Consider the following 27,768-nt stretch of genomic DNA (forward strand, 5'->3'; position numbering starts at 1 on the left):
TTACAGTAATGATGGTATTTTATTGTGAGGACAAAAACATTTCCACAGAGAAGTGTGTCAAAAAAAAGACCTACATAACACATGCATGTGTAGCCATACACCATTTCACAGGAAATATTTTAGGATGATTTGAAATAAGTAATAAACAAAAACACTCAAAGGACTCTCCATTCCACTACAATCTCTCTTGGGTTACCTACAGTGTCCACTGGAGATGTTTCTAAACGTTAGCAAAAGTATATTTGACATTTGAGTAGACTGGCTAAAAAATTCTGTAATGATGACGATGCTGCTGACTACACATCCTCAGTGGAAGTGCTGGATTCTCGGTGAGACTTGGAGGGAGATTCTTCGAATACATCATCCTCCATCCTCTCTTCAATGGGTTTCATCTTCGTGGAGGTCTTGGTGCCAGGGGATTTCTCTAAGAGTAGAAACATTTTTTTGGTTTTTGATTGTATTCATAATTAAACAATGAAGGTGTGTTTATATGTGAAGTGCTCAGTCTTGAGAAGATATTAACTCCACAACAGATGCCCTAAAACCAAAAATAAGCCTTTGTGTTTGGTTAGCACCAGCAGTTCATGCATTAGGAAAAGAGACGCATTAAACAGATTACAATAACACTATCACAGACTGAACTGGGACAAATCTACACACCTTCTCCTTTAATTATTGGATATACCAGCAACGTGGAATGTATGAGTTTACGTACTTCATTCTTCAGTATTGGTGTATGCTGTGGTACCTTGAGGTACATTAAATTGGGCATTTTCTTGCTTGACTTACTTATACTCCATGCAAACAGATAAAACAGTGCTTTTCCTGCAGTTCCTATGGATAGTATATAGTCTACACACACACACACACACACACACACACACACACACACACACACACACACACACACACACACACACATATATATACAGTATATAGACTCAACCAGATTGACCAGATTGATTAAGGCAGTTTATGAACTCAAAAGTCAAATGCCACAATAACGTCAAACTGTTGAATACAAGCTACATACTGTATTATTTTTGATTGCTAGCAAATGGGTATTTTGAGTTCAATACACTAAATGCAATGTTTATTTAACTCAAAATCTTTAATAGTACAGCTGCAGCGGTTCATTTTCGCTGATTTCAGTCGACTGTCAGTGCCCTTTCTGACGCTGATCACACCCTTATCACACCCTCATCAGCCGACTGTCAGCAGCCCCCCTCCTTGGTCTGTCTGGGGAAGGTGTTAAAAATGTTGAGGCCACCCCCATTTTAGCACCAAAGACGCAATTCCAGGGTAAAACCAAAAGGTGGAGCTTTAGTATCTGACCTGTATACATGTATATCTGACCTGGGTCAAGCACCAAGTATAGGCACAGTTCTGAGAACAGAACATAAATCTGATAATGTCAGTTCTACACTGTTTGCTATGGCAAACAGACAGACAGACAATAGTCTGTCTAAACAGTCAACTAAAAAGTTGAGAAAACTTGAAAAGTTGACTTCATGTCAGAATTGAATGTTGTACTTTTTTTAATCATAGATAAGCATCGGCAGCTCACGCTGCCACAGCTGCCAATCTACCTTCTGGAGGTTTATCAGTTACTGGCTGTATTAGGTTGAATTGGACTTTACTAATGTACCTAATGAAATTCTTAAATTCTCATTATATATATTCGGCCATATTCACTTGGATGTAGTGTGTGTCAGTCTGCCTGCTTCAGAAGCTGTTTTAAATTAAAAAAATAGCATTTGAATCTTCTAATCAAGGTTAAATGAACACAAAAATAGAGAGCCTCTTTTGAGACAGAACGACCCATCCACAGCACTAGTTAGACAGGTTTCACACCATCCCCTTCTCCCTAAAGCATCAGAGTCCTGCAGTGCTGTTACCTGATGTGATGTAACAGATACGTTTGTGAACTACTTAAACAGAAGATTTATCAGAGATCCATCACTTCAAAGAGCCTAGTGGTTAAAGCACACAACTTCCCACCCACAGTTTTTTTTTAAACAAACCATTTTTGTTAGTTGGTGGTTTAAAATAGGAAACTTTTAAATCCTGAACCATAAACGTAACGCTTTCTTTTAACAAGTTCTATTTACAGATTTTATAAACATCCAGTTCATTTGACCATTTTTAAACCAGGTAGTCTGAAAGTTGGGTACATTCTTTTAAAGCAGAAATGTTTCTCAAGGAGCTACTACATGATATGTCCTTCATGGGGGACATGGTCTTCACACCTTCTCACAGTCCTTTGTTCAACTGATGAGCCAGTTCTTTACAGGTGTGAAGTGAAGCCTATTGTAAATAGAGGATAATGCCTAACTTTACTAATGGTAAAGGACACTGAAAGAATATCAGCTGGCATAACTCATAACACATATATGTATTCAGATGTCCCTTTATTACTGGATATGGTGGATGATGATGCTGATTTCCTGCTGTACAACCAGGCCCAGTGTCTGTCCATTCTTGAGGCACTGATGCCTGGGTGCACAGATCTCTGTGTTTTGTGTCACTTGAATTTGTGTGGTAAACAAAAGACACCAGAGGCACTTTTATAACTGAAGTCTCTAGCTGGGAGCTTCTGTGCCTTAACCACTAGGCTGTTGGTCCTCTGAGGGAGACCTACTGTATGGACAGTAACTAAATTCCTTCATACAGCATTATGTTAACAAAGCCTTGATTTGAGCGGAACCTTTGAAGTTATGGATCCATGAAGAATTTTCTTGATAAGCAGTTTACAAATATATCTGGTTTTCATGGCTCAGGTGAAGTTGTGTGGAAGTTGAGTCATGTCAACTCTTTCAGTCTGGTGTCCTTCTTGGGGGAGGGTTCATCACACCTACTCACTTTTGTGTCTTTTGTTGTCGTAACGAGCCAGTTCTTTGCAAGTGTGAAGTGAAGCCAAACTGGAGGATAATATGAAACCTCCCTCAGACTGAGGAAGCTTTTGTATATAAAGTACACAAACCTCATGCACTTCCACACTACCTGTGGGCCTGGATTACACATCACTGCTCCACCTGGTGCATGAATGTGCAATTGTAAGTCATTTAAAAGCTTAAAAAAGGTTTAGGGGGCATTAACAAGCATTAAGTACCTCACAGTGGGGGGTCATGACTGGTGTAGGGGGGCTTGGTGGAATGGTACCTAAGTCATGCTAATGTCATGACAAGATCAGCGTGAAATCCAGCAGGAGCGAGGCAGAGAAAATTTGCCGCTCCATCTGTATGAACTTATCTGCCAGACTACTCTACTTAAAATGTTATGTGTAGTGCACTAATTACCAAATTGATTTCACCTTTTTTGTCAAATGCTTCATTTAATACTTGTAGTTAAATTGAAACAACATGTTACCACACAATTTCACTTCAGTTCATTAAAGCTGAGCACTGAAACCAAATAGCGTCCAGTGGCCCGCAGTAGAGAGCCGGACCCGGCGTCCAGCGGCCCACAGCCAGCAGCAGAACACCAGCTGCATCGTGTCACTGCACTGCGCAGTTGCGTATTCCACTGCTGACCGAGGAACGTGTGTTACGGATCATTAGCTTTGTACTGCATGTAAACAAAGCAGCAGTTGAAACTAGATTCAGGATGCCAAGGACAAAAGAGAAAAAAAGCCGGGACAGAACGGTCAAATGAGCACTGAGTAAGTAATATATTGGACCGTGTATTATTTTAGCTTGCGTTGTGAAGTTTGAGTACAGTTATGAGCTGCTGCTGGACACGGGAGTACTCGGAATTGTCACCAAGACTCTTAGGTAGGGACAACCGTCTTGTTTTGCCAGCAACTAAAAAGCAATGTCCGAACGTTTGTCTGTAAACCGGAGGAGTAACACGCCGCGCAGTCAGGTTTGTTCCAATCACAGCAGGTCGGGAGGTATATCTTATTGCAATGCATTCTGTGTGTTGTAGGATTTAACAATTTTCAGCCACAACACATAATACTGCCACTTTTTCCTGTTTTCTCTGGACACAGGCCATCAATAGTAAACATTTTGGCTAATAAAATATCCAATTTTTATAACACAACTTGCTTTTCAGTAGTGAAGTATACCTTTAATAAGATAAAAAGTTCAAGGTTATCGAAATTACTTTAAAAAAGTTACACATGGTAGTCCTACACATTTATGTGTGAACGGTGACTATGTGACTGTGTTTATTTTTGTATATATATATGTTTATAATTTTACTGTATTGTCTGTTTGCACCAAGAGCCGATCCAACTTTGTTGCCCACTTGCTGTACAATGACAATATTCTATTTTATTCTAGCTTTAATCTTTCTGGATGATAACTTACGGTATATTGATCCAGCAGACCCTCGTTGAAGTATCTGATAAAGAACATCATCAGTGTCACTGGTACTGGCCATGCTGTTCCTCATCTGCATCATGGACAGCTGAGAACACAGGCTTGGCTGACGGTCCATCTTTTTTGCAGTCTGGAACACATCCACAAATAATAAACAATGTTACAATTGCTATACAGTTTCTGTTACTACCTTAAGTGTTTTACCAACCTTGTCACTGAGCGTAGGGTCATTGAGAGAATACAGTTTGTTAGTGATGTCTTTTCCAATGAGATATCTGAACACCTCATTAAGGAAAGTGTCTGACTCCAGAAAGTAGGTCAGCCTCTCCCGAGACCAACACATGAACTTACAGTTCTCCTCAGCCATGATGGTCACCTGTCAGTCAAATATATATTACAAAATTATCTTATTAAATAGAACAGACAGCAGGGGTCCATTCATTATTTTATTTTTTTTTAATTTTTAATTGATTAATAAACTGACATTTGTTTATTCTAGTTGATTAAATGTGTGAGTTCACAGTTTGTCTAATTACCTGGAACTTCTCTCCTCTGTGCATCTCAGTGGACCTGAACTCTGGTGAGTCAATGAAAGAATTGGTATAGATGTTGTGGAGGAAATGGCCTCGATATGACACCTTCATCCTGCCACCAAAAGAGTCAAGTATATTACACCAATCCCAATATAAAAGATCACTTTAAGTCTATAAGTCCCTGAAACCATCAGTTGTTCTAAACTGATGTTTAATTGTTTGTTTGTTTGGACATCTAACATGTTTATCTTTGGTATTGTTGAATTGCAACTGATTTTAACCAAACCATCAAATCAGTAACAGGAATAAAACCAGCACCTGCAAGCCAAACAAATCTAGCAATCCACGTCTGGTCCTAGGTAACTTAACACCACATGTAAGCTTCACTCCCTTCCACAGAGACAAAGCTGCGATTCACCAGAAGATAAGAATACATGAAATTCTTGTCTATTCCACAGGACACTGTTTCCTATCAGAACAGAACTGTGAGTTTAACATAAACAACACACCAACTCTAAGTGTAAAATCAAAAGACCATGGGTACACTTTTGGCATGACACCACCTAAGTCTCACCAGGTTCCCCCTCTGCCTAATCAGTAACAGGACCAAGACTTGTCTCATAATTTCTCTACCAAGAATCATTCCATGTGCTTTCCCACTAGCCCAGGAGATCTGTATCGTAAGCCTGGAATGTGGACTAATAAAAAGAGAAACTCTTAATTTGGACACAAGATTTGGTTCAGATGCACCAGAGCAGTAACATTGTATTTGTTACAGCGTTTCAAAGGACCACGTCTAAAGCCTTAATAATCTATGCATTTCTTTTGCTGTTTAACCATTCTGACTTCTCTGCTTATTTGAGTGCCAAAGTGATCGTTACATGTGTACTGTGTTATGGTGTTATGTAACTTTGAACTTGATGAAAAGAGAAAAGCTTAGTTATCCCAAATTTAGGATTAAACCAAATGAAATAGTTTGATACTCCAGCTGAAGAGACAGAACACTCCCCAACCACTGGATGGTGGTGACCACTGCCTCCCCCATAGTGACCACCGCCCTTGGGTATTTAACCAGTAAACATTTAGTTATATTTTGGATCCCCTGTATCTTCAAACTTGTTTTACCTTTCTGCGTCGCATTACTTTTTTATTTCTACTTTGTAGAAACTTAGAAATACGAAAGAAGAGCAACTTTTGTTACTTTAGAAGTTATCAAGTGTCATGAACCTGGGCTGTTCCTGTGTTTTCTGGTTTGTAATGTTCATTTCCTGTTTTATTTTGAATTTCCCGGTCTTGGTTCCTGTCTGCCTTAGTTCGGTTCACTTGTCATGTGTCATTACATACCTGTTTAATTTTCACGCACTTCCGATTCTGTCCTGTCATGCCTAGTTCACCTTTGTTTCCTGTCATGTGATCACCAGCTGTGTCCAATCATCAATCACCTCCCTGCACGCCTCACTCAACAAGCCGGTAACGGGAGACACTGTACAGTGGCCGACAGCTGTGGCCGACAGAAGTCTGGTGCTTCCCAAAATTGAATATCCCAAATTCATTAGTTATCCTTAGGTTTATAATTTAGAATCAAATATTCTTTTCTCTCCATCAAAGCCATCACACACTTAGGTATCTATGGAGTCAAATTAGGGTCAGATTAGATTAGTAAACTGATTTGTGTGCGCGTAAACTGATCTGTGAATGTGTAATCAAACCTGTGTGACATGGCAAAGCAGATCCTGAAAGCTCCACGTTTAACATTTTATATTTTATTGACAGATCGTAGCAATTAACAGCATACTTACAGTCGTAGCACTTCTAAGCGACCACCTTTTTTACTGCAGTACGGTTGGGTTGCCACTGCGCAAGGGGTGCGTCCCCAGCTAAGGATTTTTAATCCTGCAGCAAGCTGAAAAAAATCTGCGTGCTAGTCTCGTTTTAATCACCAGGTGGCGCAAAGATGTGAGGTCCGACTGTTCATTTTTTATCAAAAGGAGATCGGACAATTCGCTCAGCTGCACCTAGTCTGTGGAACGCTCTCCCAGAGCACACGAGAACGCCACAGACTGTGGACGCTTCATAAAATTTTTTTTATTTACCGGAGCTTTCAAAGTCGGCTAAATCCAGAGTCGCTCAGATTTATTTGCGACATCTGATTCTCCCGCAGGAATAATATCATAATAAAATCGAACGCTGTACGTGGGAGCGCGCACTCGGTCTGTCTAAGCATACAGTACAGCTCGAACATTATTAAACAATTACGGAGACGTTGTTACGTAACTTTACATGGGCCCATATAATATGAGCATGGTACAGCGTCATAGGGGTCAGTGTGGGGACTGATCGCCACCTATAGGCCAAAAAGATGTAACACACGCTCCACCGCGTAAAAACAAGGCTGTATGTGGGATTTGTTGGATTTAGTTGTGTAAGGTCTTAAACCTTACTTTGTAAAGTGCCTTGAGATAACTTTGTTGTGATTTGGCGCTATATAAATAAAATTGAATTGAATTGAATTGAATGGGCGAATGGGAAATCAAAGTGTTGAAACAGACACGGGCCAAATAACTCATCTCAAAACAAGTCAAACTGCAGTTCTGCAGACACAGAGTAAACGCGTACGAACAAACATGTTGCTGTAATGCGTCGCTGCAGATCTGTTCTGTCCAGAGTTCTGGCGTCCTGTCAGGTACGATCGACAAATGCTATAAAACAAAATACTATGATTATTCTAAAAATCTACGACTACTGGAAAACATTCATTAACAAGTTGTGGAAGTTTAAAACCTAAATAAGCGGCTGTAGTCGCAGATGGACTGCGCTCTACGTCGTTAGTTGGCCATGTGCATTCAAATAATATTAATTGAACAGCGACCCATAACCACAAATTATGTGAAGTCAATGTATTGTATAGAGTGTGTGTTAGAGCGGTGGGTATGTACATATTTTTAAGGGACGCCTGCTATTTAAAGACACGAAAAAAGCTGAGGAGAATGCAAACAAGAACGTTTTGCTGCTGTGGTGCAGGTCTGTCTTAAACTAGACAGAACGATTATAACTTTGAAATAAACTAAGCCATCAACTATGTTGTTCAGAAAAAAAATTGCATAGTTAGAGCAATAACAAGGAATCGAACTCACACCAACTCAAACAAGACAATGGCCACTCAGCTTGACAACTAGACTACCGAAGGACATAGGAAATACCCTGTAGAAGGATGGTCATGGATATTGTCTCAATTTGACAATATTTATTTGATAGCAAGTTGTTGCTTATGGGGTGCCAAATGTAAAAGGAGCACCTATAAGTAGTTTTCTCACATTTAACTAAATGACACATGTTTTTTCACATTTAGTTAAATGTGCATAGGTCTAAATGTTAAATTTTGAATGTTGAATGTAAATGTTAAATGTAAATGTTAAATGTAAATGTTAAATGATCGCAGAGCATAAGACTGAATATTCATAATTGTGCAAGTAGACTCCATCCCTACCCTCAAACAGCGCTGGTCTCAGATCAGAGACGCAAACTCAAACACCTCAAACAGTGCGCGCAAACCCCGCCCACATCTGACCTGGAAACTTTTGTTTATAGCCTGGACGTAACTTCGGCTAGCTAGTATAGTTAGCTAACTAATTCTCCACCAGCGCCATAGAAATATTCTATTTAAACCTACTTAACTCCCCATTAATGGTGTTTACGACAGAACAGCAGTTTGAAGCGGAGCCTCAGCCCGCACACCTGCCGTTACAGCCCGTTCAATCTCCGCTAAAGGGAGGGAGTCTGAGCCATAATGGCTTTGACTTATGGTTTGTCTCCAGTATTGTCGTCCACCATTCTAGCTTCAGATGTGGGCAGAGCTATGCATACTGTTTGAGGTGTTTGAGTCCGCGTCACTGATCTAGGATCATAGGGGGAGGAGTCTACTTAAATATTCAGTTTTACACCAGGCGATCATTTAACATTTACATTTAACATTTACATTTAACATTTACATTTATATTTAACATTTACATTTAGACTTTTGCACATTTAACTAAATGTGAGCAAACATGTTGTGTCATTAAGTTAAATGTGAGAAAACTAGTTATAGGTGCTCTTTTTACATGCGGCACCCCATACACACACATACCCCACGTTTGAGCACACAACAGATACTTAATAGTAAAAACTTTATAGTAAAATAGGTTTGGTGTAATATATGTGTGTTACAGGTAGAAATGAACAGTCAGACCTCAGTTACGCTGTAGTGCTTTGGAGGCTTCTGATCAACGCTGCACCACCTGGTGATTAAAACGAGACTAGCGTCCTGATTTTTTTCAGCCCGCTGCAGGATTAGAGATCTTTAGTCAGAAACGCACCCGCTGCACCGTCACTTTGAACTGCTACTACTGTAGTTGCTGTGTAACGCCCCAAAATGTAAGCATGGTATAGCCACACTAAGTCTACAGGTACAAATCTGGTTACGCATGCACAGATCAGTTTACACACAAACTGATCGGTTTACGCACAAATCTAATCTGACCCTAATTTCACTCCATAGGTATTGACCATACTGTATCCTTTATTCATTTATTCATTACATTGCTGATTGCTGTGTTTTCTGTGATTGTGTTTACCATATGTTCATTAATTGCCATTAACATTATCTGTCATATAAAGCTTTCAACACACACGCAGACCCGCATTCACCAGCATTCTGTTCTCTATTCATGCCTTTCTGATCATTTCATGCTTTATTTTTGCTAATTTCTTACTTCTTATTTAAATAATTTTATATTATTTTATTCATATATCCAGTAGTGTTAGATTAATAAAACATGAATCTGGTTTTGTGTGCATTGTTCTTCAGACTTAGATAGAGGTTACTGAACTTTGACAAGAATTCACAACATTAGAGACTGATTTGGTTTTATCAAAGAAAAAATAGTTATTGTTGTTAATCATAATTAGTAACTCATTAAATTGACATCTGGCATTTGACTTGATTAATAAAAGCGTGGTTTCACCTTTAAAACAAACCTGGTGTACCTATTTCGAGGAATATTGATGTTAGTATTAAATAATTAAAAATGAATCCTCCACACAGACAGCACATACTTTCCTTTGAGGAGAATGCTGAGGCGCTCATCGACAGAGGTTTTGTCCTCAGCAGCATATGCCTGGCCTTTCTTCAAGGTCTGAATGGTGCAGAACTGTCCCGTGAGCCTCTGAAATAAAGCCTGTGGCACATGTAGGGGCTCAAACATCCGCTTGTAGACTGACTGCAGTTCTCGGTCAATCTTTATCTGAAGGAGCAAAGTAACAAAATCCAGCATAAAGTAAATGCTTCTGTGGTGTTAGGTGGTGAATGCAAGTACAAGATGTCCTCATATTTTGAACTGGCCTGTAAGCATAGCGTGTGAGGGACTGTTAATATGCAAATTCATCTCACTAATGTTAATCTCACCGGCCGTCGCTTGTACAGGAGGAAGAACAAGTGCATGAAGTTGACGACCAGAAAGACCACATTCCAAACCATCACGTCCAGATTGCACTTGTACAGAGTGGCCCATGCAATGAAAAGACCACATCCTGCCAAGGTAAAGGCATAGAACAATGGCAGTTTAGACCACAAAGTGGTGAAACCTGAAAATGTAGTTCTTCCAAAAATAAGGAAATTAGTTATTAACAAAGCAAAAAATGTACTTGCATTGAATATAATCTGTAACTGTAATCTGTGTGGAACCATGAATAAGTCAAAATCAGGATGCAAAACCTGGCAACAGTGAACTAAAGCTACAGTAAAACACTGTGTGTGTGTGTGTAATTCTACTGTTATACTCAACTTACTCATCATTATGTCAAAGGTTGATATAAATAAATGAACTGCCAAATCACAACATGTTTTCCATAAACCCTGCTGCTTCCTTTCTGCACTTTCCTTCCAAGAAGAACATAAACATACTGGAAGTGAAGTGGTTTTTCCATCTGGCATTCATTCTTTATCTGCCAGTATCAAGCCTCAGCAGCTCTGATAAAAACACTCTGCCCACTTCAGCTTTAGCTGAATCGTTTCAAATTAACTGTGCTCAACCAATTTTTACCAGTTATTTCACCAACACTCTAACATGCAGGGGACTTAAAGTGTGGATATTATGTGAGCTGGGTTAAGAATATTACTAGCAGTGTTTTGTCACCACAGGAGGCTCTGCCTATCACGGACCTGTTATCAGGAGGAGGCGCAGAAGTATCATGTGCAGACCCAGGGTGGTGGGGACAACAAGACCCAACAGCAGAGACAGATTCCCCAGGTGGAAGAGGAGGTGGTGAGTCTGCTCCCATTCCTGGCAGGAGGTGGCATTGGGCACATGAGGAACCTCTGGAGTGGCTGAGAGGAATAGGGGTACTGTAGTGAAGAGGTGGGGGGACAACTCGGGGGAAGAAGACATTCTTCAGCAGGGTAACCTTGAAAACATGAAAAGGATCAGAGAGATATGAAATTAAAGGTTTTGTACAGGTTCTGATTTAATATGCTGTTTGTTTATGTGGCATAAAGTACTTGTCTGTCAGGCATTTGTACAGAGGCTGTTTTTACTTACTAATGACTGCTGGAGGTTGAACCTTTAGTCTTAAGTCACTATGGAGCAAGCTTTCTTGCAAGATCTGTGTGGTTTAATTCCACTTTCCTGCCTGTCTGTGGAGTCTCCCTGACTCTGCTTCTCCTCCTCATTTAAATGTGAAAAATGAATTTAAATGTAACTTAGAAATGTACCTAATCTTGACTAATTTATGAATAACTTAGCAATTCACAAAATATTATGTACTAAACTGAACATCCCTTCACAAGAGCAGATGAACCCAGATGAACAGGAACAGTCATATGACCTAAATAATCCAAATATTCTTTTGTTACGCTGTATGATTTAGTAATGAGCCATATGTGATGCATTCGGTCAGCGCTTTTGTTTCCATCTAAGCTCAAAAACCTTTTCTCCCCCCAAAGACGTCACCTTCTAGGAGGTCCACGCGCCACTGACGAGCTTCCGTGTGCATAATTCCTCATATCTAAACTGTCAAACGTCAAAGTATCGAGGGGTCTCTGTACTTACCGATCCCGTGGCGGCCGGTGGAATGAACGTGAGACCGTGGAGCAGTGGATTACTTCGATGTAAGAGACAGCCCCACAGGCTGGAGCCTGAGCTTGGGGGTTGCACATTCCACACGACTCACTGGGGCAGACTAAAATAGGCAAAGAAGCTGAAGCAGCGCGGCTGCAGTGCGTAAAGGCTCCGCCAGGGGGAGGTTGGGTGAGACCACTGCGCGGCTTCTTCATTTTATCCTCTTCAGCACGTTACTTTGTGGCGTTAAAGGGATTTGGACAACAACACTGAACGCTACAATTTCCAACATTTATTTTTTTATTGGCTGCAGTGTCCAAATTGTAAGTTAGTCAATGTTTTTATACAGTAGGCGTTATACACAAATACACAAAGCATAACACATGAATGCATAATTTATTTGTTACAATATCCGCATACCAGCAACTACCTATTCAGCACAATAAATTATATAAACCATTTAAACACACACAAACACACACACACACTGAAAAACTAACTGATTTCTTGATGTCTCCCTTCACCCAAGAATGAGCATAGAAACAATTTGACGTATTTCTATTTTAATTCTAATCTGTACAGAGTTCATACAATCACTATCATATCCATACCATATACAAAACCAAACCTATTTTCTACACACAGCATATTTTCTCTAAATATTTACAACTTCAAGTGTGTGTTTTCAAGCAGTCCTCGCACCCTGCACAGGCACTTGCAGGACATTTGTCTTTTCTAATTTAGTCCCTGGCATGTGACAGAAACTTGGTAATCGGAGATCATAGTGGTGCCTGGAACTATCCAAAGCCTTCTCATTGAGAGAGTACAGCTTCTCTGCTATGTCACTGCGGACAATCAGGGCAAATATCTTGGCTATGTACCGATGCCTGGCAAAAAGCAGGTAAAGTTTCTTCCTCCTCCATGCAACGTATCGGCAAGGTGTGTCAGCACGAAGGGTCACCTAGGGAAAGTAACAGTCATCACAGGTCAGTTTCTGGATTAATTACATTTCCACCCATTCATAAAATAAATAAAACAGTGTTTCTCAAATAGGAAGCATTCCATTTTTAAACTTCCTCAGCCATTTAATCAGTGATCATAAATTCAATCCTGAGAAACTGACATCCTTGGACAAAGACAGAAGACTAGAGACCATATCCAGTATTGATTTATTTAGGTCAGGGGAAACAATAATACAGATTGTAATTGTTTATCTGTTTGTTTAATGATTTTGATGAGATCCGATTTTATTGAACTGTCATTTTGAATTATCAGTTCATGAGTTAATGACTCAGAGATACAATTTACCTGGAAGACCCCCTCCTCTGATGGTCTCAGAGAGTCCCACTCAGGTGAATCCAGGAACTGGAAAGGATAAATGTAATGTAGAAACTCTCCATTAACTGTCACTCGGATTCTGTGTAAGGAAAAATGAAAAGTCATAATTACACACATTATCAGTATCTTAAACTACTAGATCGCATCTTTGATATAATAAAATAGATAGAATGAAATTATGAACCTGTCATGAATGGAGAATGTTTCTATTCTTTGAAATTTAATTTTTTTATTGATATAGCGCCAAATTACAACAAGGTTATCTCAAAGCACTTTACAAAGTAATTACAACTTGACAGCAACAGTGGAGAGGAAAAACTCCCTCCAACCTCCAGGCTGAATGTGCCTGGAGGCACCTGCCTCGACAGGTTGGGGTGAGGGGAGAGAGAGAGAGAAAAGCACAGCAACAACAATAGAGCACAGGCAGGATGGTTGGATCCACAGCTGCCCATCACAGACACCAAACTTTGACTCCAATGATACCTGTAGGTGAGGACAGAGTAGAGGAGAGAGAGAGAGAGAAAGAGAGAGAGAGCAGGGGAGACGCACAACTACTGGAGAGAAAGAGACAAGGTTAGTTGAACATGAAACAATGATGGGAGGTTATTGGACAGAAGAGGTAGGAGGAAACAGAGGAGCTCAGTGTATAAATTACATAGTCTATGTCTATTGCAGCTTAACTAAGAGATGGTTCCTGTGACTAACAATCACTGCCAGTGACCTGAACCATCTCTAACTATAAGCTTTATCAAAAAGGAAGGGTTTAAGTCTGATCTTAAAGGTGGAGAGTGTGTCAGCTTCTCGAACCTGAAGAGGGAGCTGGTTCCAGAGGAGAGGAGCTTGGTAGCTAAAAGCTCTGCCTCATTTAAAGACTCTAGGAACCACAAGTAGCCCAGCGCTCTGAGAATGAAGCGTTCTGCTGGGAGCATAAGTTAATGGTTTGTACAGGTTCTGATTTAATATGCTGTTTGTTTATGTGGCATAAAGTGCTTGTCTGGCAGGCATTTGTACAGAGGCTGTTTTTACTTACTAATGACTGCTGGAGGTTGAACCTTTAGTCTTAAGTCACTATGGAGCAAGCTTTCTTGCAAGATCTGTGTGGTTTAATTCCACTTTCCTGCCTGTCTGTGGAGTCTCCCTGACTCTGCTTCTCCTCCTCATTTAAATGTGAAAAATGAATTTAAATGTAACTTAGAAATGTACCTAATCTTGACTAATTTATGAATAACTTAGCAATTCACAAAATATTATGTACTAAACTATACATTCCTTCACAAGAGCAGATGAACCCAGATGAACAGGAACAGTCATATGACCTAAATAATCCAAATATTCTTTTGTTACGCTGTATGATTTAGTAATGAGCCATATGTGATGCATTCGGTCAGCGCTTTTGTTTCCATCTAAGCTCAAAAACCTTTTCTCCCCCCAAAGACGTCACCTTCTAGGAGTTCCACGCGCCACTGACGAGCTTCCGTGTGCATAATTCCTCATATCTAAACTGTCAAACGTCAAAGTATCGAGGGGTCTCTGTACTTACCGATCCCGTGGCGGCAAAAGTGGAGAACTGAGGTCTTAAGACAGATAAAATAAGAAGGAGCTTTATCATTAAGTGCACTGAAAAAAAAATCTGTTGGATTTACATGAAAAAAATATGGACTTCGGTTGCACATATTAAAGTTATGTTTAATTCAAATGACACATTTATGTTAGAAGTTTTGTATTTTTATATGTCAAACATACATATCTTATTTATGTAAAGATAAGGCATTTAGTTCATTTTAGGTATATTATAAAATCTTATGTTAAACCATAATTCTTTCATTAATTTCTTTGGCTAAATATACATAATTTTATTACATAGAATTAGGTTTTTCCATTTATATGAAATAGATTAAATTAAGTTTTGTTCCATAAACATGACTTTCTTGTTAATTGCTGCAGCATTAATACAACACACCAAACATTGTTTCAAAATTACTGTATTTTGGTACACAACTATACCTGGTACATTATACTGCATGTCCACAAAACAGTATCTTCATCTGCAAATAGCATACACAACTACATACAAATACAACTGCTTATATTCCTTTAGAAAAATAAAACATTTACAACAAAGGAGAATGTCAAAGGCCTTTTGCAGTGTAAGGAGAATTTCTCAAAGTAACTCAAGCAGATGGCAGTGAACATTTAGCATTTAACACTACAACCTAAAACATTTAAGAACTATGGACAAAGAAAGCTTTAGTCCCCCAAAACAATTTCACAAACTAAAATCTAAGTAATAATGTCTCTCCCTCTCTCCTATTTCAATATTCAAATGCCCCCTCCCCAAATTAAATACACTAACTCATATTCTACACACTTTAAAGTTAGAGAGCAAGTACAATGTTGTAACCCAAAGAGACATTGTTCCAATAATTAAAAGAAAAAACGCTACATAAAAGTGCTCTAGATGAAAAAAAAAAGAAAAAAAAAAGTTTTCACACTGAGATGTTGTCAGACTTATGGGAATGAGTTTATGTCTGTAAATACCTATGAGACATTCTGTGGCAAATACTGCTTTTGCTTGATTCCTGCTCCAGGAAAAATGTGAGCGTTCCATATGTGACCTATCACGAACACACGGCTGAGGACCCAAATGCACAGCACACTAGAGGACTTGATGAATTAAGCAGTGTTTTATTGTATAGCGTCGTCAGGCAGTCCGGGTCATACACAGCGTATCTCAGGTTTAGGTACAGACAAGGGCTAGGCAAAACTCACGGTCAGACGGTCAGACAAATACCACAATCCAGGGTGAAGGTACAGATGAGGGTCAGGCAGAAATCGGTGGTCGATGACAGGCAAGATCAGAAAAACGCGGTAACAAGACAAGAACGCTGGATAGTGGTGCTAGGAGTCAACAATCTGGCGAGGTACTGGTGTGAGAGGTGAAGACTAAATACTGGTGTTGATTTACTAATTGCAGACAGGTGTGGATAATGACCGGTGGAAACGGGGACAGCTGTGACATCTGGCAAACATGAAGTAAAGCAAGAACAGAAACCGGGGGTGCTACCAAAATAAAACTGGAAATGAAAACTGGAACCAAAACATGACATGGATGACAAACTGAGTCCTTACAAAATAAAAACAGAACGGAACCGGATCGTGACATGACCAAGGATTGTGTGTATTAAATACACTCAAATTCTCTACGCAGAGTCTGTTTTTGAGAGTGTGAGCTTTGTTGGAGAGAGTATTTCCCTCAAGCTCCATAACAATTTTCTGCAGAACTTCAAATGTACACTTCAACTCCAAAGGGTAGTTTAAATTCAAGGCATGTATAGGGTCAAACAACAAGGCAGTGGCTAATGCAACATTATCCAGATCTTCTAACACCGTCTGGCCTTCAAGAACAATGCCAATGTTTCTGGAGTATCATAGGCATGCAGTCCCCTGATCACAAAGATTCCCACAGTGGTCTCCTCAAGAGCACTTCGGATGGCAGCTTTGTCTTCTACCTGTGTAGTCACAAAATACAACAAATGAATAAATACATTTATGCTTGTGTTAATCTCCAAAGCCACTTACTATTACTTACCATGTACAATCTTACTAGATTTTGTGGGTCCTCATTGAGGTACACACACAGCCCCTTGAGAATGCATTCTCTAGCAAGATCAACATCATCTGCCTAGTTAAGAGGAAACACAGCAAGTTAGGCTGGAATAATTTTTCTTCTCCAAAACGTGAAAACAAGTAATTTATTTAGAGGATGAATTCTTGTTCATGCACCAACGTCTGCCTCACTCTTTGGGTGAATAATATTAAGCTACAGCCTTACTAACCTTGTAGTGGGACACTTTCCAAATCCAACTGTAAGTATTACTGATACTTATCACTATCAATATCAATAATGTGTGAATATGGAATTTGTGGTGTTGTATGTCATGACTTTTATTAAGTAGTATGGGATATGTATAACAATGCACATATGTATGTATATGATATGTATATGTTTGTATGAGTATGTGCACATACCTTAACACTATTATTGGTATTAGTATTAATCTCCAAGGTAAACCACAGTACAACAGTTGTTTAGTTATGAATGTGTTAGCCTAAGGTACATCCCTGCTTATTTATTTTGCTCCGATTGTGTACTTAACAAATTTTCTTTGTTTTAGCAGCTGGTTGCACTCCTCACCCCCCCACCCCCCACCCCCCGCATACACACCATAAAGCAGAACCGACTTAACCTGTCCACCAACACAGCAACATCACACATATTTTGGATCAGCTAAATAAACCATTAAATAAACCATAAATCAGGAAGAGTATATATATTTTATAAATACTCCTCTTGTTAAAGCAAAGCTGTCCATCACAATATGGCATTCAACGTAAGATATGCCGCTTGTTAAACTGCTGGACAGAACAAAAAAAAAAAAAAAGAGGATGAATTCTTACTTCTGTCATGGGACCTATAATAGTCTTTAGTTTCTTTCCAATCTGGCCTCCTCTCCTCTGGAATAGCTTCAGTAGTTTGTCAGATAGAAGATCTAGGTTTGAAAGAAATCTCATGCAAAGGCATGATGGTGATGCGCTTAAACTCGTGCGTTTATCTGAAAAAGAAATAATGACATAAGATTACAATATGCAATTTATTGTAAGCATACAATAAAAACCTTATTTTTGTGCAAGGAAAGAGTACCAACTTATAATCATCATTATCCTGTGGAGGTGGCCCATAAATTCAGGCGGTCATGACCAGATTAATTTGCACAAAAAGATTCGTGAAGTATACAATTGCCAGCAATAAACAGAAAAATGAACACTGAAAATGTCTTTCTGCATATCAACTGAAAAAAAAAAATCACATACCTCTCCTACATCAAAAAGCGCTGGCCACCTTGTCTGAAAGTCTTGTATCATAGGTGTGTCACAAACCACTTCATGTCTCCTGTATGCTAATGTCTTTTCCATTTTCATCCTGACTACCTCTCTGTCTGAAATAAGAGCCAGTCTCATACTCTCAAGGCTCTCCTCAGATTCTCCAGTAGGATAGGGGGGGCAGTAGTTCACTTCAGACCGCATTGTTTTTTTTAATACCAGATGCAGCACTTGCTTTGCCTTCGGGTTTTTGTTTGAGAGTTTACCATCACCTCGGGGCAACCCAACTTTCTCAGTTGAGTAAGGTAGATTGCCATTTTATTTTTCAAGTTAGCTTTTCATCCAGGGTATTCAGTTACAGAACCTCTTTCTGTCAGGCATGGATGCTTGAAATGAGGGCCTCTCCAACGGTGTTAAACTCTTTATCTGTCACATAAACCTTATAGTGAACTATTTCTTGCACCAAGCCATTAAGAATGTTTGATTTTAGTTTAGGGTGTGGAAGAAGCAATGCACCCTTTTCTCTGTATGCTGCATTGCCTTGCTCTAGTTTCAACTCAGCACCATAACTAAACTTGGGAATGCAGAAGACTGAAGGCCAAAATGACCTAGAACTGGAGGACTCTGAATCTGGTGAGGACAATATGTCAGTATCAACACATCCACTAGACAGAGATGTGGATTCATCAAGAGCAACAAAGGATATGTCAGCTGATGTGCAAGGGCTATCATCATGTAGAGGAGTTGAGTGGTCAGCAATGGGGATGATTTTGATTGTCCCTCTATCTTGCACTTCATCCATTGAGGTGAGGTTCATAAAAACATTTCCAAATAGTGCATCCATAAACTGAAGTTTAAAGTTTGACTTAAGACCACATTGTCTTTGCACCTCTTCAACAAGTTCATCAACCGATCCAGGAAGTCCATTTTTCAAAGTTAACCTTTGGCTGCTGTTGTCACTCAGCAGTACCTTGAGAATCACAATGGAAGCCATTCTTCTAGTTTTCTGTAAAGAGATTAGAGAAAAAATATTTACATAGTTGGCTGCAAAATACTTTACTAAATACTAAGTTCAACCCTTTTACCGAATGACAGAAAAAATATATATAAACAGTAATAGTGTTGGAAACCTACAGTTTTACAGTAAACAAACTTTTTATCAAGATGTGCCTCTTTAAGGTTACCATGCGGTTTGGTCCAACCATATAATCGACCAATGGAAGAATGCCACAGAGCTCAGTGATGGCCACAAGCTTTAATTCTCTCGATGGTGAATACCTGGCTTAAAATCAGTTAGGCTATAATGTGTGTGTCGGCGACTCTTATGAGATTTAAAAGTTCTATAAATGCTTGTTTCAAAAGTACAACCAACAAACATGCAAGAAACATTTTCATGTCTTTTCAGATGGGTATTGATATGAACAAAGTACTCTCTTTCCCTAGCTATATTTTTGCATGGACATAAGTGAAACCTGAATATGGATAACTGTTTTTGAGTCTGACCAAGATGTGTGGAATGCACTCTACTGTGATGTACTAACAGAGCATTCCATGTCTTAAATATGCATGGGCATTCAGAATATGCACATGGATAACAACCGGCATGTCCAAACTGTGGATGTTTGAGTTTGTAATGGTTCAGCAGTTCACACCTACTTGTAACTACAGATGAGCACACTTTTTACTGTTAAATCCTTACTGCACTTCTGCAAAGTCAAAACCTAGAATAAAGGTTTATAAGATCAGTAAATAAATTTTTCTTTATAATTATTATCTGTTATCACTTGCACTCACATCATGGCACATACGTATTTACTATATTCCAACCCCCATTTTGTGCATTTAGTATGCCTATTATGCTAATAGACCTAGTGAAATTAAAATGGTTGTAGCTCCTAAATGGTAGGACCTACAATTTTGAGCTTGGGGCCATTGGAAAGAAAACACACTAGTTTTCAATGAAAAAAACAGAACCTGTTACATTTATACTAAAAATGTTATAAATTCCCCCCTTTTTATCACTAGTGTGACCCAGGTCTGTTTACGGTAGCCGTTTTCTGTATACAGCAGAATGGAACAGGTGATAATTAGTGCATTTGAATACTTACCACTACAGAGCCTTTGAAATCAGGGGTCCACAAGGGAAACAAAAACACCTATAGAAAAAAAGACATTAACATTTCACATAAACTCTTCCCACCAACTTAATGATTAAGCCAACACTTATTTATTGAGATGATTGTATTATATATTACGTTATTAAACTAAAACGCGTCCTATAGCGCATTGGTCCCCAAACAACCAAACATTCTGAATGATGTTTATTTTGGAAAATTACCAGAATCTCTCCGCTAAACCAGTCTACGACTCGCTATTGACGCTTGCCTCGGTCACGTGTCTTACCTAAAACAGCTGCCTTCGCAAAGTGGCTGCGCTAACCGGGAACACGTAACACATTACCGCTAAACTGAAACAGTCAAGCTAGCGGACAAACGTCTTTGGAATTTTTTTTTTGCAACAGTATAGAGCCAGTGAAGACACATAAAAAAGGCTATGACTACAAAGAAAGATAAAGCTGCATCTAAGAGTACTGGGAGTCCTACTTGAAACAAGGCGATATTGCAACCGGTTGTTCTAACGCACCAAGTCTGCATAATGTGCAGCAACCGGCTCTAACGGCAATGAGGCCTTCAAACTGCTCCTCCACTTAGAGACCAAGCATTGTACATGTTACGCGGTGTTGCGAGGACGCTGCTAATAAACTTACATACACAGTGGAATGCATTTTAATATTGTATTTTAAAACTAGATGTCTTAATGGAGGTCGCATTATTTTATTCATTTTAATATATCTGCCACGTTTGTAAAAAACGGTCCGTGAAAATGCTGTGTAACATTAAACCGGTGCGTGGCGCAAAAAATCTTCCAGACCACTGCTATAGCATACTGTACTTAGTTACCATTGTAGGGGGATCGGAGAGCACGCTCGAAATAGGTTAATGTATGAAGGCATTAATACAAGTTTCTTTAATATTACTTACTGCGACCCACACATTTCGAACACAAAACCCACATGCAGTACAGTCTTAAGAACTAAGAACAAGCGTTACAAAGATAACATAAGCTAACAGCAGCGTTAGCTTAATGTTGTTTGCTTTATATTACTCAAATTAACTGTTAATACAGAATAATGCCTATCGTTTGGCCTTATATATGCGGCATACGACTATTTCACAGTAAAAAAGATATTTCATAAATCCTTTATTTACCTTAAACTCAGCTTGATGAGCGCCTCAGACTTCGCAATCGGAGTGAAAAGATGGTGGACTGCGATGATCGACAAGTTTAACTTTCCCTCCATTCTCCAGACGAGGGGGCGGGGTTTCATTACAAAACACAAGTACCTTCAGTCTTGCTAACATGATTCATATTTGTTAGTTTTACATCTGTCTTGGTTTAATATTATTTTAAAGACTTGTACATATTTACAGTCAAAAAGTGAATATATTGTGTAGCATACATAAGAACCATATTTGTAAAGTAAACAACCCCCTTTATCCCTTTTTTTCAGTGTGCTTTGTAGGTGAGTAGGAGAATTATAGGTCCTGTCAGAACTCTGGCTGCAGCATTTTGAATTAGACTTTTAAGGCCTTTTAACTAAATGCTCATTGTAGAAAATGCGCTGGAGTATCAATGTTGATTCAGGACACACAACACACAAATACATATCTACTTTTTAGCTTAGTCAATATTTTTGTCATCACAGTGAATGCTGCAAAGCATTGAGATTTGAATCTTTATTATTATTATTATTTTTATTATTATTATGTACGTTTTTCTGTATCTAACTAGTCCTGCGTACTTTCAGTTTAGCTATTAAGCACACACACAGCTCCTCCAAATCCTTTTGAAATAAAGGCCCCAATCCTGATCCATATAGCAATATTTGTGCTTCAACTAGTGTATTGTGACTAGTTAATCAGACTACTATACTGTTTAGCAATTATCTGCACAGGCTTCCTTCAAATCCTTTCGAAATAAAAGCACCAATTCAAATCTTTAATGTCCATGCACATGCAAAATTCACTTTTTGGACATTCTGGTACGTTTATTTGACTCCCTGGGTCACGTTAAGACACTCCTGGTGTGTTAGAAGTACGCCCCCTACTTATTTCACATTTTTGAGAGTTTATCCAATCCGGTGCAAGAACCATCGTTTCTAATTTGGCGGACTGGATACGTCTGCATTTGCTTGACCAATCACAGAACCAGCTTCACCCCCCCCGACAAACCTGGACCCCTAAATGTACCTAAAACATTTCGTTTCAGTCAGTCCAGTCACTCACTGCGCAGTCTACCATAGGAGGTAGCGCCTTTTAGCACCCGCCTTTTAAAAGACAAAAAGAAGAGGTCACTCAGGTTGAAGAAGCGCCCCGTTCCTCAAGACGTGATCCACTTGCTGCTTCCCCAAACGTAAGTACATGCTTGATTCTTATTTGATGTATGTACTCCAGAAGTTTCTCTGTTTATAATGTAGCTTCCCTCCTGTGTAAGGAATGCTAATTGCTAGAACAGTTGATGCTAACAGCTACAGCGACAGAGAGAGACAGTGTTGCAAGGTGCTGACACGCAATTTGGATGATTTCAAGCCTCTCCAGCATTTTTCCGGTTCGAGTCGTGTGATACATGGTACTGAGGTCATTCGCTGGGCTCACAGTTTTGCTGCTAGTGTCATGTTTGTCGCTAGCGCGATGCTAGCGCAGCGTTAGCGGCTAGCGCTAGCCATGAGTTTGGTTTGGCTGCGATGGTAAGTTGTGAGAGTCAGCTGTGTTTCTAATTTCTACCGAGCCTGTCGTGTGTATGTCGTAGCCCAAATGGACCTGTGAATTTGGGTTATGGCAAGTTCGATCTAAGTCTAACATGTGTGTTGTTGCTGCTGTGTTTTTTTTATACAGGCTGACGCATCCCAACTACCGAAACGCAAGGAGGTTGTTTCTCAAACTGACGCCACTGCAGGCTGTGGACACACGGCTACCTTGTAGAAGAGTTATTGCTCAACTCAGGAGCAAAGGTATGTACATTTAACACCAGTATGAGCAGTATAAACAGCAATTTGTTGGCCAATAGGCAGTTTTATTTGACAGAGATTTAGCATTTCACATTTCAGTAGTGGTATTCATAATCTGATCTATATTATTGTCTATGTATTTTCTCTGTATGCGGTTAGTCAACTTTTTGATATTTTAGTCTTTTGACGGGTCATTTGTAATTCTCTTGTTATGGTGCAGATTATGTGGAAAATGTGATGGAGACCATCTTCAATAAAGTCCTGCTGGACTCAGGTTGTTCTATGGAGGACCTTGTAAACATCCCTGTCCTACCGGCCCTCTGAGCAAATTTGAGCAACCTGACAGAAAGGAGGTCATTAATGTCATGCTAAGATTTAACAAACCAGCACTATAAAATAAGTTTAAAACGTGTTTGCTCCAAACACCATTAAAACTGATGTAACTACCTCTATATATTGTTTAAATTTGTGAAGGTTGTGAGATACATAGGAAATACTGGTCATTTCATTAATCTGCTATTCTTTTCTTTATACCTTCTAGAGTGGTGTCAAGGAAAACAGCTGCATCCTCCATCTGTACAGCAGCTGCACTGCTTCCGATGTCTTTCAAAACGTGATGAAGACAACAAAGATCCTCACATCTCCCCAGCCAACTGCCCATGACTGTACCTGTTCCACTCCAGAAAATATGCTTTCAACATAACTATGAATCCTACCCATTCATTTTTTTGTATGCACATTGAGCTGTGAAGGTAACTCATCCAGCATTATAGGGCTGGTGCATTGGTTGACAATTGCTTTGACTATTGCTGTTTCACTGAACTATTTTTTATGAGGGAAAACACACAAATGTTTTATAATATTTCAACTTTTACTGAGGTATTTCCACAAAAACAATAATTTAGGTATTCCACAGGTGGTCTAAGTTCACCATAGGTGCCTTGTCCCTCAGGAAACACTGCTCTGATCCAGACCAGGAAAGGTGGGATGACAACTTGGACTCTAGAAGTCCCCAGCCCCAGCTGACAAGACTTCTAGGCTAGATACCTGCAACAACTCGAGATACACACACAGACATAGTACTGTCAAATTTATGAAGAAAAAAACAATAACTAAATTTCTATTAGTTATATATTAGCAGTTGATATATCATACACCTTAGGTCAATATGTATTTAGAACCAAAACTATGTTTGTAAACTAGAGTTTCCAGGTACGTTATGATTAATCTGTAAATACTAAAATGTTCTAAAATTGTTTAATTTCGGAGATACTGATTTATTCCATGCATGTGTAATTGTCTAATATACTGTATATTAAATGTGTTCTGTAATGAATACACATTCAATCATACTGGCTCCAGTCCTGGATCATCAACCATACATGACAGTAGGTTTGGCAACTGGTTCAGGCGTCTTGAGGTAAGATTTATCAAAATTTTAATTTATTAATAAAAGTAATAAACACATGCAATATCTTGAAAGCAATAGTTGCTGTCACACCATGCCTCTATAGGCATTCACTGTTCCTACATTGGCACTTAATTACAGACAAATACAATAAAAAAATATATAAGCTGCAGCTGAAGACCCCATAATGGAAAAATTATTTTGACACAGCAGCAGCACGAGAAATAAAAAAAAACATGTAATAATGAGCTGTAGTTGTAATATGAATATTTTCTTCAATTCAGGCTGCTTATTGGCAACCATTAGTATTAGCGTTAGCAGCTAATCAAGTTGCGTATTATATAAATCAAATTAAATTATACGTTAATCTGCCAGTTAGACGTACCTTGCGCCAGTAGAAGTGTAACCACTGCAACAGCCTCACATTTGACTTCAGAGTCAGATTTTGGATCAAACGTATGCTTGAACTCCACTATGAGGACGAGGTGGCCAGTTTCGCTGTTACAATGGATTCACTGACTGTGACTTTTGATTCCGGCCGCGGACCAGGGCTATGCGCTTCCTCCAAGGGGTGTGGCGATCAGTTTAGCTTCCGACACACTCCGAAAATAGAGCGTTGTGGACGAGAGCTTAAAACACACATTTTCAGACGGGCGTGTGGGCGATCTACAGCGCTTTTTGGCATGAAAAGTTACAGACACCTTACTGAGACATCAAGGTCCAATTATTTAGCATTGTGTAGCATGAAAAAAGCGTGGGCATGGACCTTTAAGGTAATTACAATATTTCTGCTTTCAACTAGTTTATAATGACTAGTTAATAAGACTACTTTACTGTTTAACAATTACCTGAACGAGCTTCCTTAAGATCCTTTCAACATAAAAGCACCAATCCAGATCTTTAGCTAAAAATAGCAGTATTTCTAATTTCAACTAATTTATTATTTGTAGTTAATAAGACTATTTTAATTTTTTTTATTACTTACACATGCTTCTTCTACTGTATATTCTTTCAAAATAAAAGCACCAATTCAATACAAATGACTACAAAAGCTGATAAAGCTTTTGTGGTCATTTGTATTCCTCTGAATGGGTAATTACTGCTAAATAATAACATTGTTTAATACACTTTCAGGTGTATTAAAAGTTTCTTAACTTCAAGCTATTCTTTTATCTCTTGAACTTTAAACTATTTATTTGAGATTTAGCTGTTTTGTTACATTTAGGTATATTGTGTATTCCTGTATTTGCAGCAGTTCTTTCAATTTAAATTTCAGCAAATGTTTTTCAACTTTCCTCAATTTGAAATTTAACTGTTCCAGCTTCTTTGCAAACATTCAGCTCTGTTTAAACAACTAATTCTCTTCAAATCTATTCATCTGTGCTTTACATGCTTCAGCTATTTTCAGCTGCCTTAAGTGTTTCAGGTACTTTCAGCAATCCTCTGGGAATACTTTCAGCATGGCAGCATTCACTGTGCATTTTCCCAGGGAAATGCTATATCTAGGTGTTAAGGATTTCCCTTGGTCACCTTTTCAATCTTTGTTATTATTGTGTCATCTGGTTTTGGTCTATGTTTAATCACTTTTATTTTGTCGCTCAGTGCCTTATTAGCGGGAAAAATATGTCTTACAAGTCTAAGCTAAAAGAATAGTTTGAGGTTGTTCTGTGTAGGAGAGTTGGGACTTATATGTACACATCTACTGCATGTGTCACCTTTCCTTTACCGTGAATATAAAAGAAAAAACTAAGTCAGGACTCTAATAAAGTCGGTCCTGACAACATGCTAATAACAGCGTAACGTCACCTGCCGGACAGGAGCAACGACAGCTTGTCAATGGCGGTTTTCCCCTCCACGGCAAAGCAGTGGTCCTTCCCCAAGGCGTGCACGTCTCCATCACAGGAGGCCACTATCTTCTCAAAATGGATAAGCGAAACCCCAAGTTTCTTAAAGATGCAGCTGTACATCTCCTGGAAGTCCTGGTTGAGGGAGACACTCCGCAGCTTGTAAGACACGTACAGGACCTGTCCCAGACACGCGGCGAAGAGCGCGAGGCTCCACAGGAACGAGTCCGTGGTGCAGGGCTCCGACCAAGCCCAGACTGCTGAGCAGAAGAAGCCCAGAGCTAGGAAGGTGAACAGGTAGATGAGCCCATAGAAGCCGCTGCCACCCATTAAGCCGAAGAACAGGAACATGTTGGCGAGGTGGAACACGGAGTCCTCCGGACCGCTCCTCCATTCCTCGCACGGCCGCTGCGCCGGGAACGCCGGCTCCGCCGTCAGGTTCACAGCTGCGAACTTCGGGGCTTCCATTATTCCCAAAGTGAATCCAACTGTCGGCACATTCCCCACTGGTGGCCCAGTACTTGTGGCTCAGATCAGCAGAGCGTCAGTGACGCACGGCTGAGGAGCGCCAACTTGGCCAGGGCGCAACGTCCGCTCGAAATAAAGTAGAGGAATCACGTGCATAAGCAACTAAACGTGACAAAGGAGAGCTGCTTTTTGAACATATCTCACTTTATTTTTTCTTATTTAACAAAAGAAAAGCATGCTTACTGAACAGCTCAATTGCCTTTTGTAAATACTTCACGTATAATTTAGTGGTGGATGGTGAAAAACGCTAAAGACACCGATAGAATTGTTATAATGGGCTTATAAATAATCAGGTAAAGCTGTTGATGAGTCTAAAAGTCTATAAAATGATCATCAAACTAAGACCAGGCGTGTGTCGTAGATAAACTGTCATTTATAAAATCTCCATTTTTATTTATTTAAAATTATCTACAGGTTTTGTCTTGTAAAATATTAGTTTAGAAAATTGTGAAAAGCCCTCTGATCTCACCCCTACATGACAAATGATTATGCTCTCATGATCAATACGCATGGTCATCATTTAGCAGTAACCCCAGCGATTCACCTCCATGTGAGATAATCTCACATACAATATTGCACAGCACTATGACCATGCCTAATAATGAGTTGGTTGGTTTTTTCAGCTAAACAACCCTGAAGGTGTGCTCTGGTACCTGTCACATGTTGATGTTTGTCCATATGGTTCTATATATAAAATGGTGAATATTATGTACAATGGAGAAAAATTATAAAATAAAAGAAATAAGGCA

At 39.3% G+C, this 27,768-nt stretch overlaps 2 protein-coding genes and 1 long non-coding RNA gene across 3 annotated transcripts; 1 reads left to right on the forward strand and 2 right to left on the reverse strand.

The window, feature by feature from the left end:
* Positions 1-12,081, reverse strand: bves (blood vessel epicardial substance). The gene is made up of 8 exons (XM_029129553.3): positions 11,944-12,081; positions 11,058-11,299; positions 10,302-10,426; positions 9,953-10,140; positions 4,862-4,970; positions 4,534-4,701; positions 4,314-4,455; positions 1-424 (listed from the first exon to the last, which is right to left on the reverse strand). The coding sequence occupies exons 2-8, from the start codon at positions 11,281-11,283 to the stop codon at positions 297-299; spliced, it is 1,086 nt and encodes a 361-aa protein (XP_028985386.1). The 5' UTR covers positions 11,284-11,299; positions 11,944-12,081; the 3' UTR covers positions 1-296.
* A 148-nt stretch (positions 12,082-12,229) lies between these two features.
* Positions 12,230-27,077, reverse strand: popdc3 (popeye domain containing 3). Its single transcript, XM_029129555.3, has 3 exons — positions 26,454-27,077; positions 13,261-13,369; positions 12,230-12,913 (listed from the first exon to the last, which is right to left on the reverse strand). Exons 1-3 carry the CDS (start codon positions 26,957-26,959, stop codon positions 12,638-12,640), a joined length of 891 nt encoding a protein of 296 aa, XP_028985388.1. The 5' UTR covers positions 26,960-27,077; the 3' UTR covers positions 12,230-12,637.
* On the forward strand, positions 22,381-24,834 carry LOC129603132 (uncharacterized). Its single transcript, XR_008692785.1, has 3 exons — positions 22,381-22,644; positions 23,127-23,242; positions 23,781-24,834. It is a non-coding gene; the product is annotated as an uncharacterized LOC129603132 (long non-coding RNA).
* Positions 27,078-27,768: the final 691 nt, after the last annotated feature.

The sequence above is a fragment of the Betta splendens genome, chromosome 16 (assembly GCF_900634795.4).
Source record: "Betta splendens chromosome 16, fBetSpl5.4, whole genome shotgun sequence".
NCBI classification, from domain to species: Eukaryota; Metazoa; Chordata; class Actinopteri; order Anabantiformes; family Osphronemidae; genus Betta; species Betta splendens.

Excerpts from the sequence above, each read along its gene's own strand:
- bves (XM_029129553.3), bottom strand. The coding sequence starts at position 11,283 with ATGTCTTCTTCCCCCGAGTTGTCCCCCCACCTCTTCACTACAGTACCC. Across the intron at positions 10,141-10,301 it reads TCCTGTACAAGCGACGGCCG|ATAAAGATTGACCGAGAACT; the intron begins GTGAGATTAACA and ends TTGCTCCTTCAG. Across the intron at positions 4,702-4,861 it reads ACAGAGGAGAGAAGTTCCAG|GTGACCATCATGGCTGAGGA; the intron begins GTAATTAGACAA and ends TTTGACTGACAG.
- popdc3 (XM_029129555.3), bottom strand. The coding sequence starts at position 26,959 with ATGGAAGCCCCGAAGTTCGCAGCTGTGAACCTGACGGCGGAGCCGGCG. Across the intron at positions 13,370-26,453 it reads TCGTTGCTCCTGTCCGGCAG|AATCCGAGTGACAGTTAATG; the intron begins GTGACGTTACGC and ends TTCCTTACACAG. Across the intron at positions 12,914-13,260 it reads CAGAGGAGGGGGTCTTCCAG|GTGACCCTTCGTGCTGACAC; the intron begins GTAAATTGTATC and ends TACTTTCCCTAG.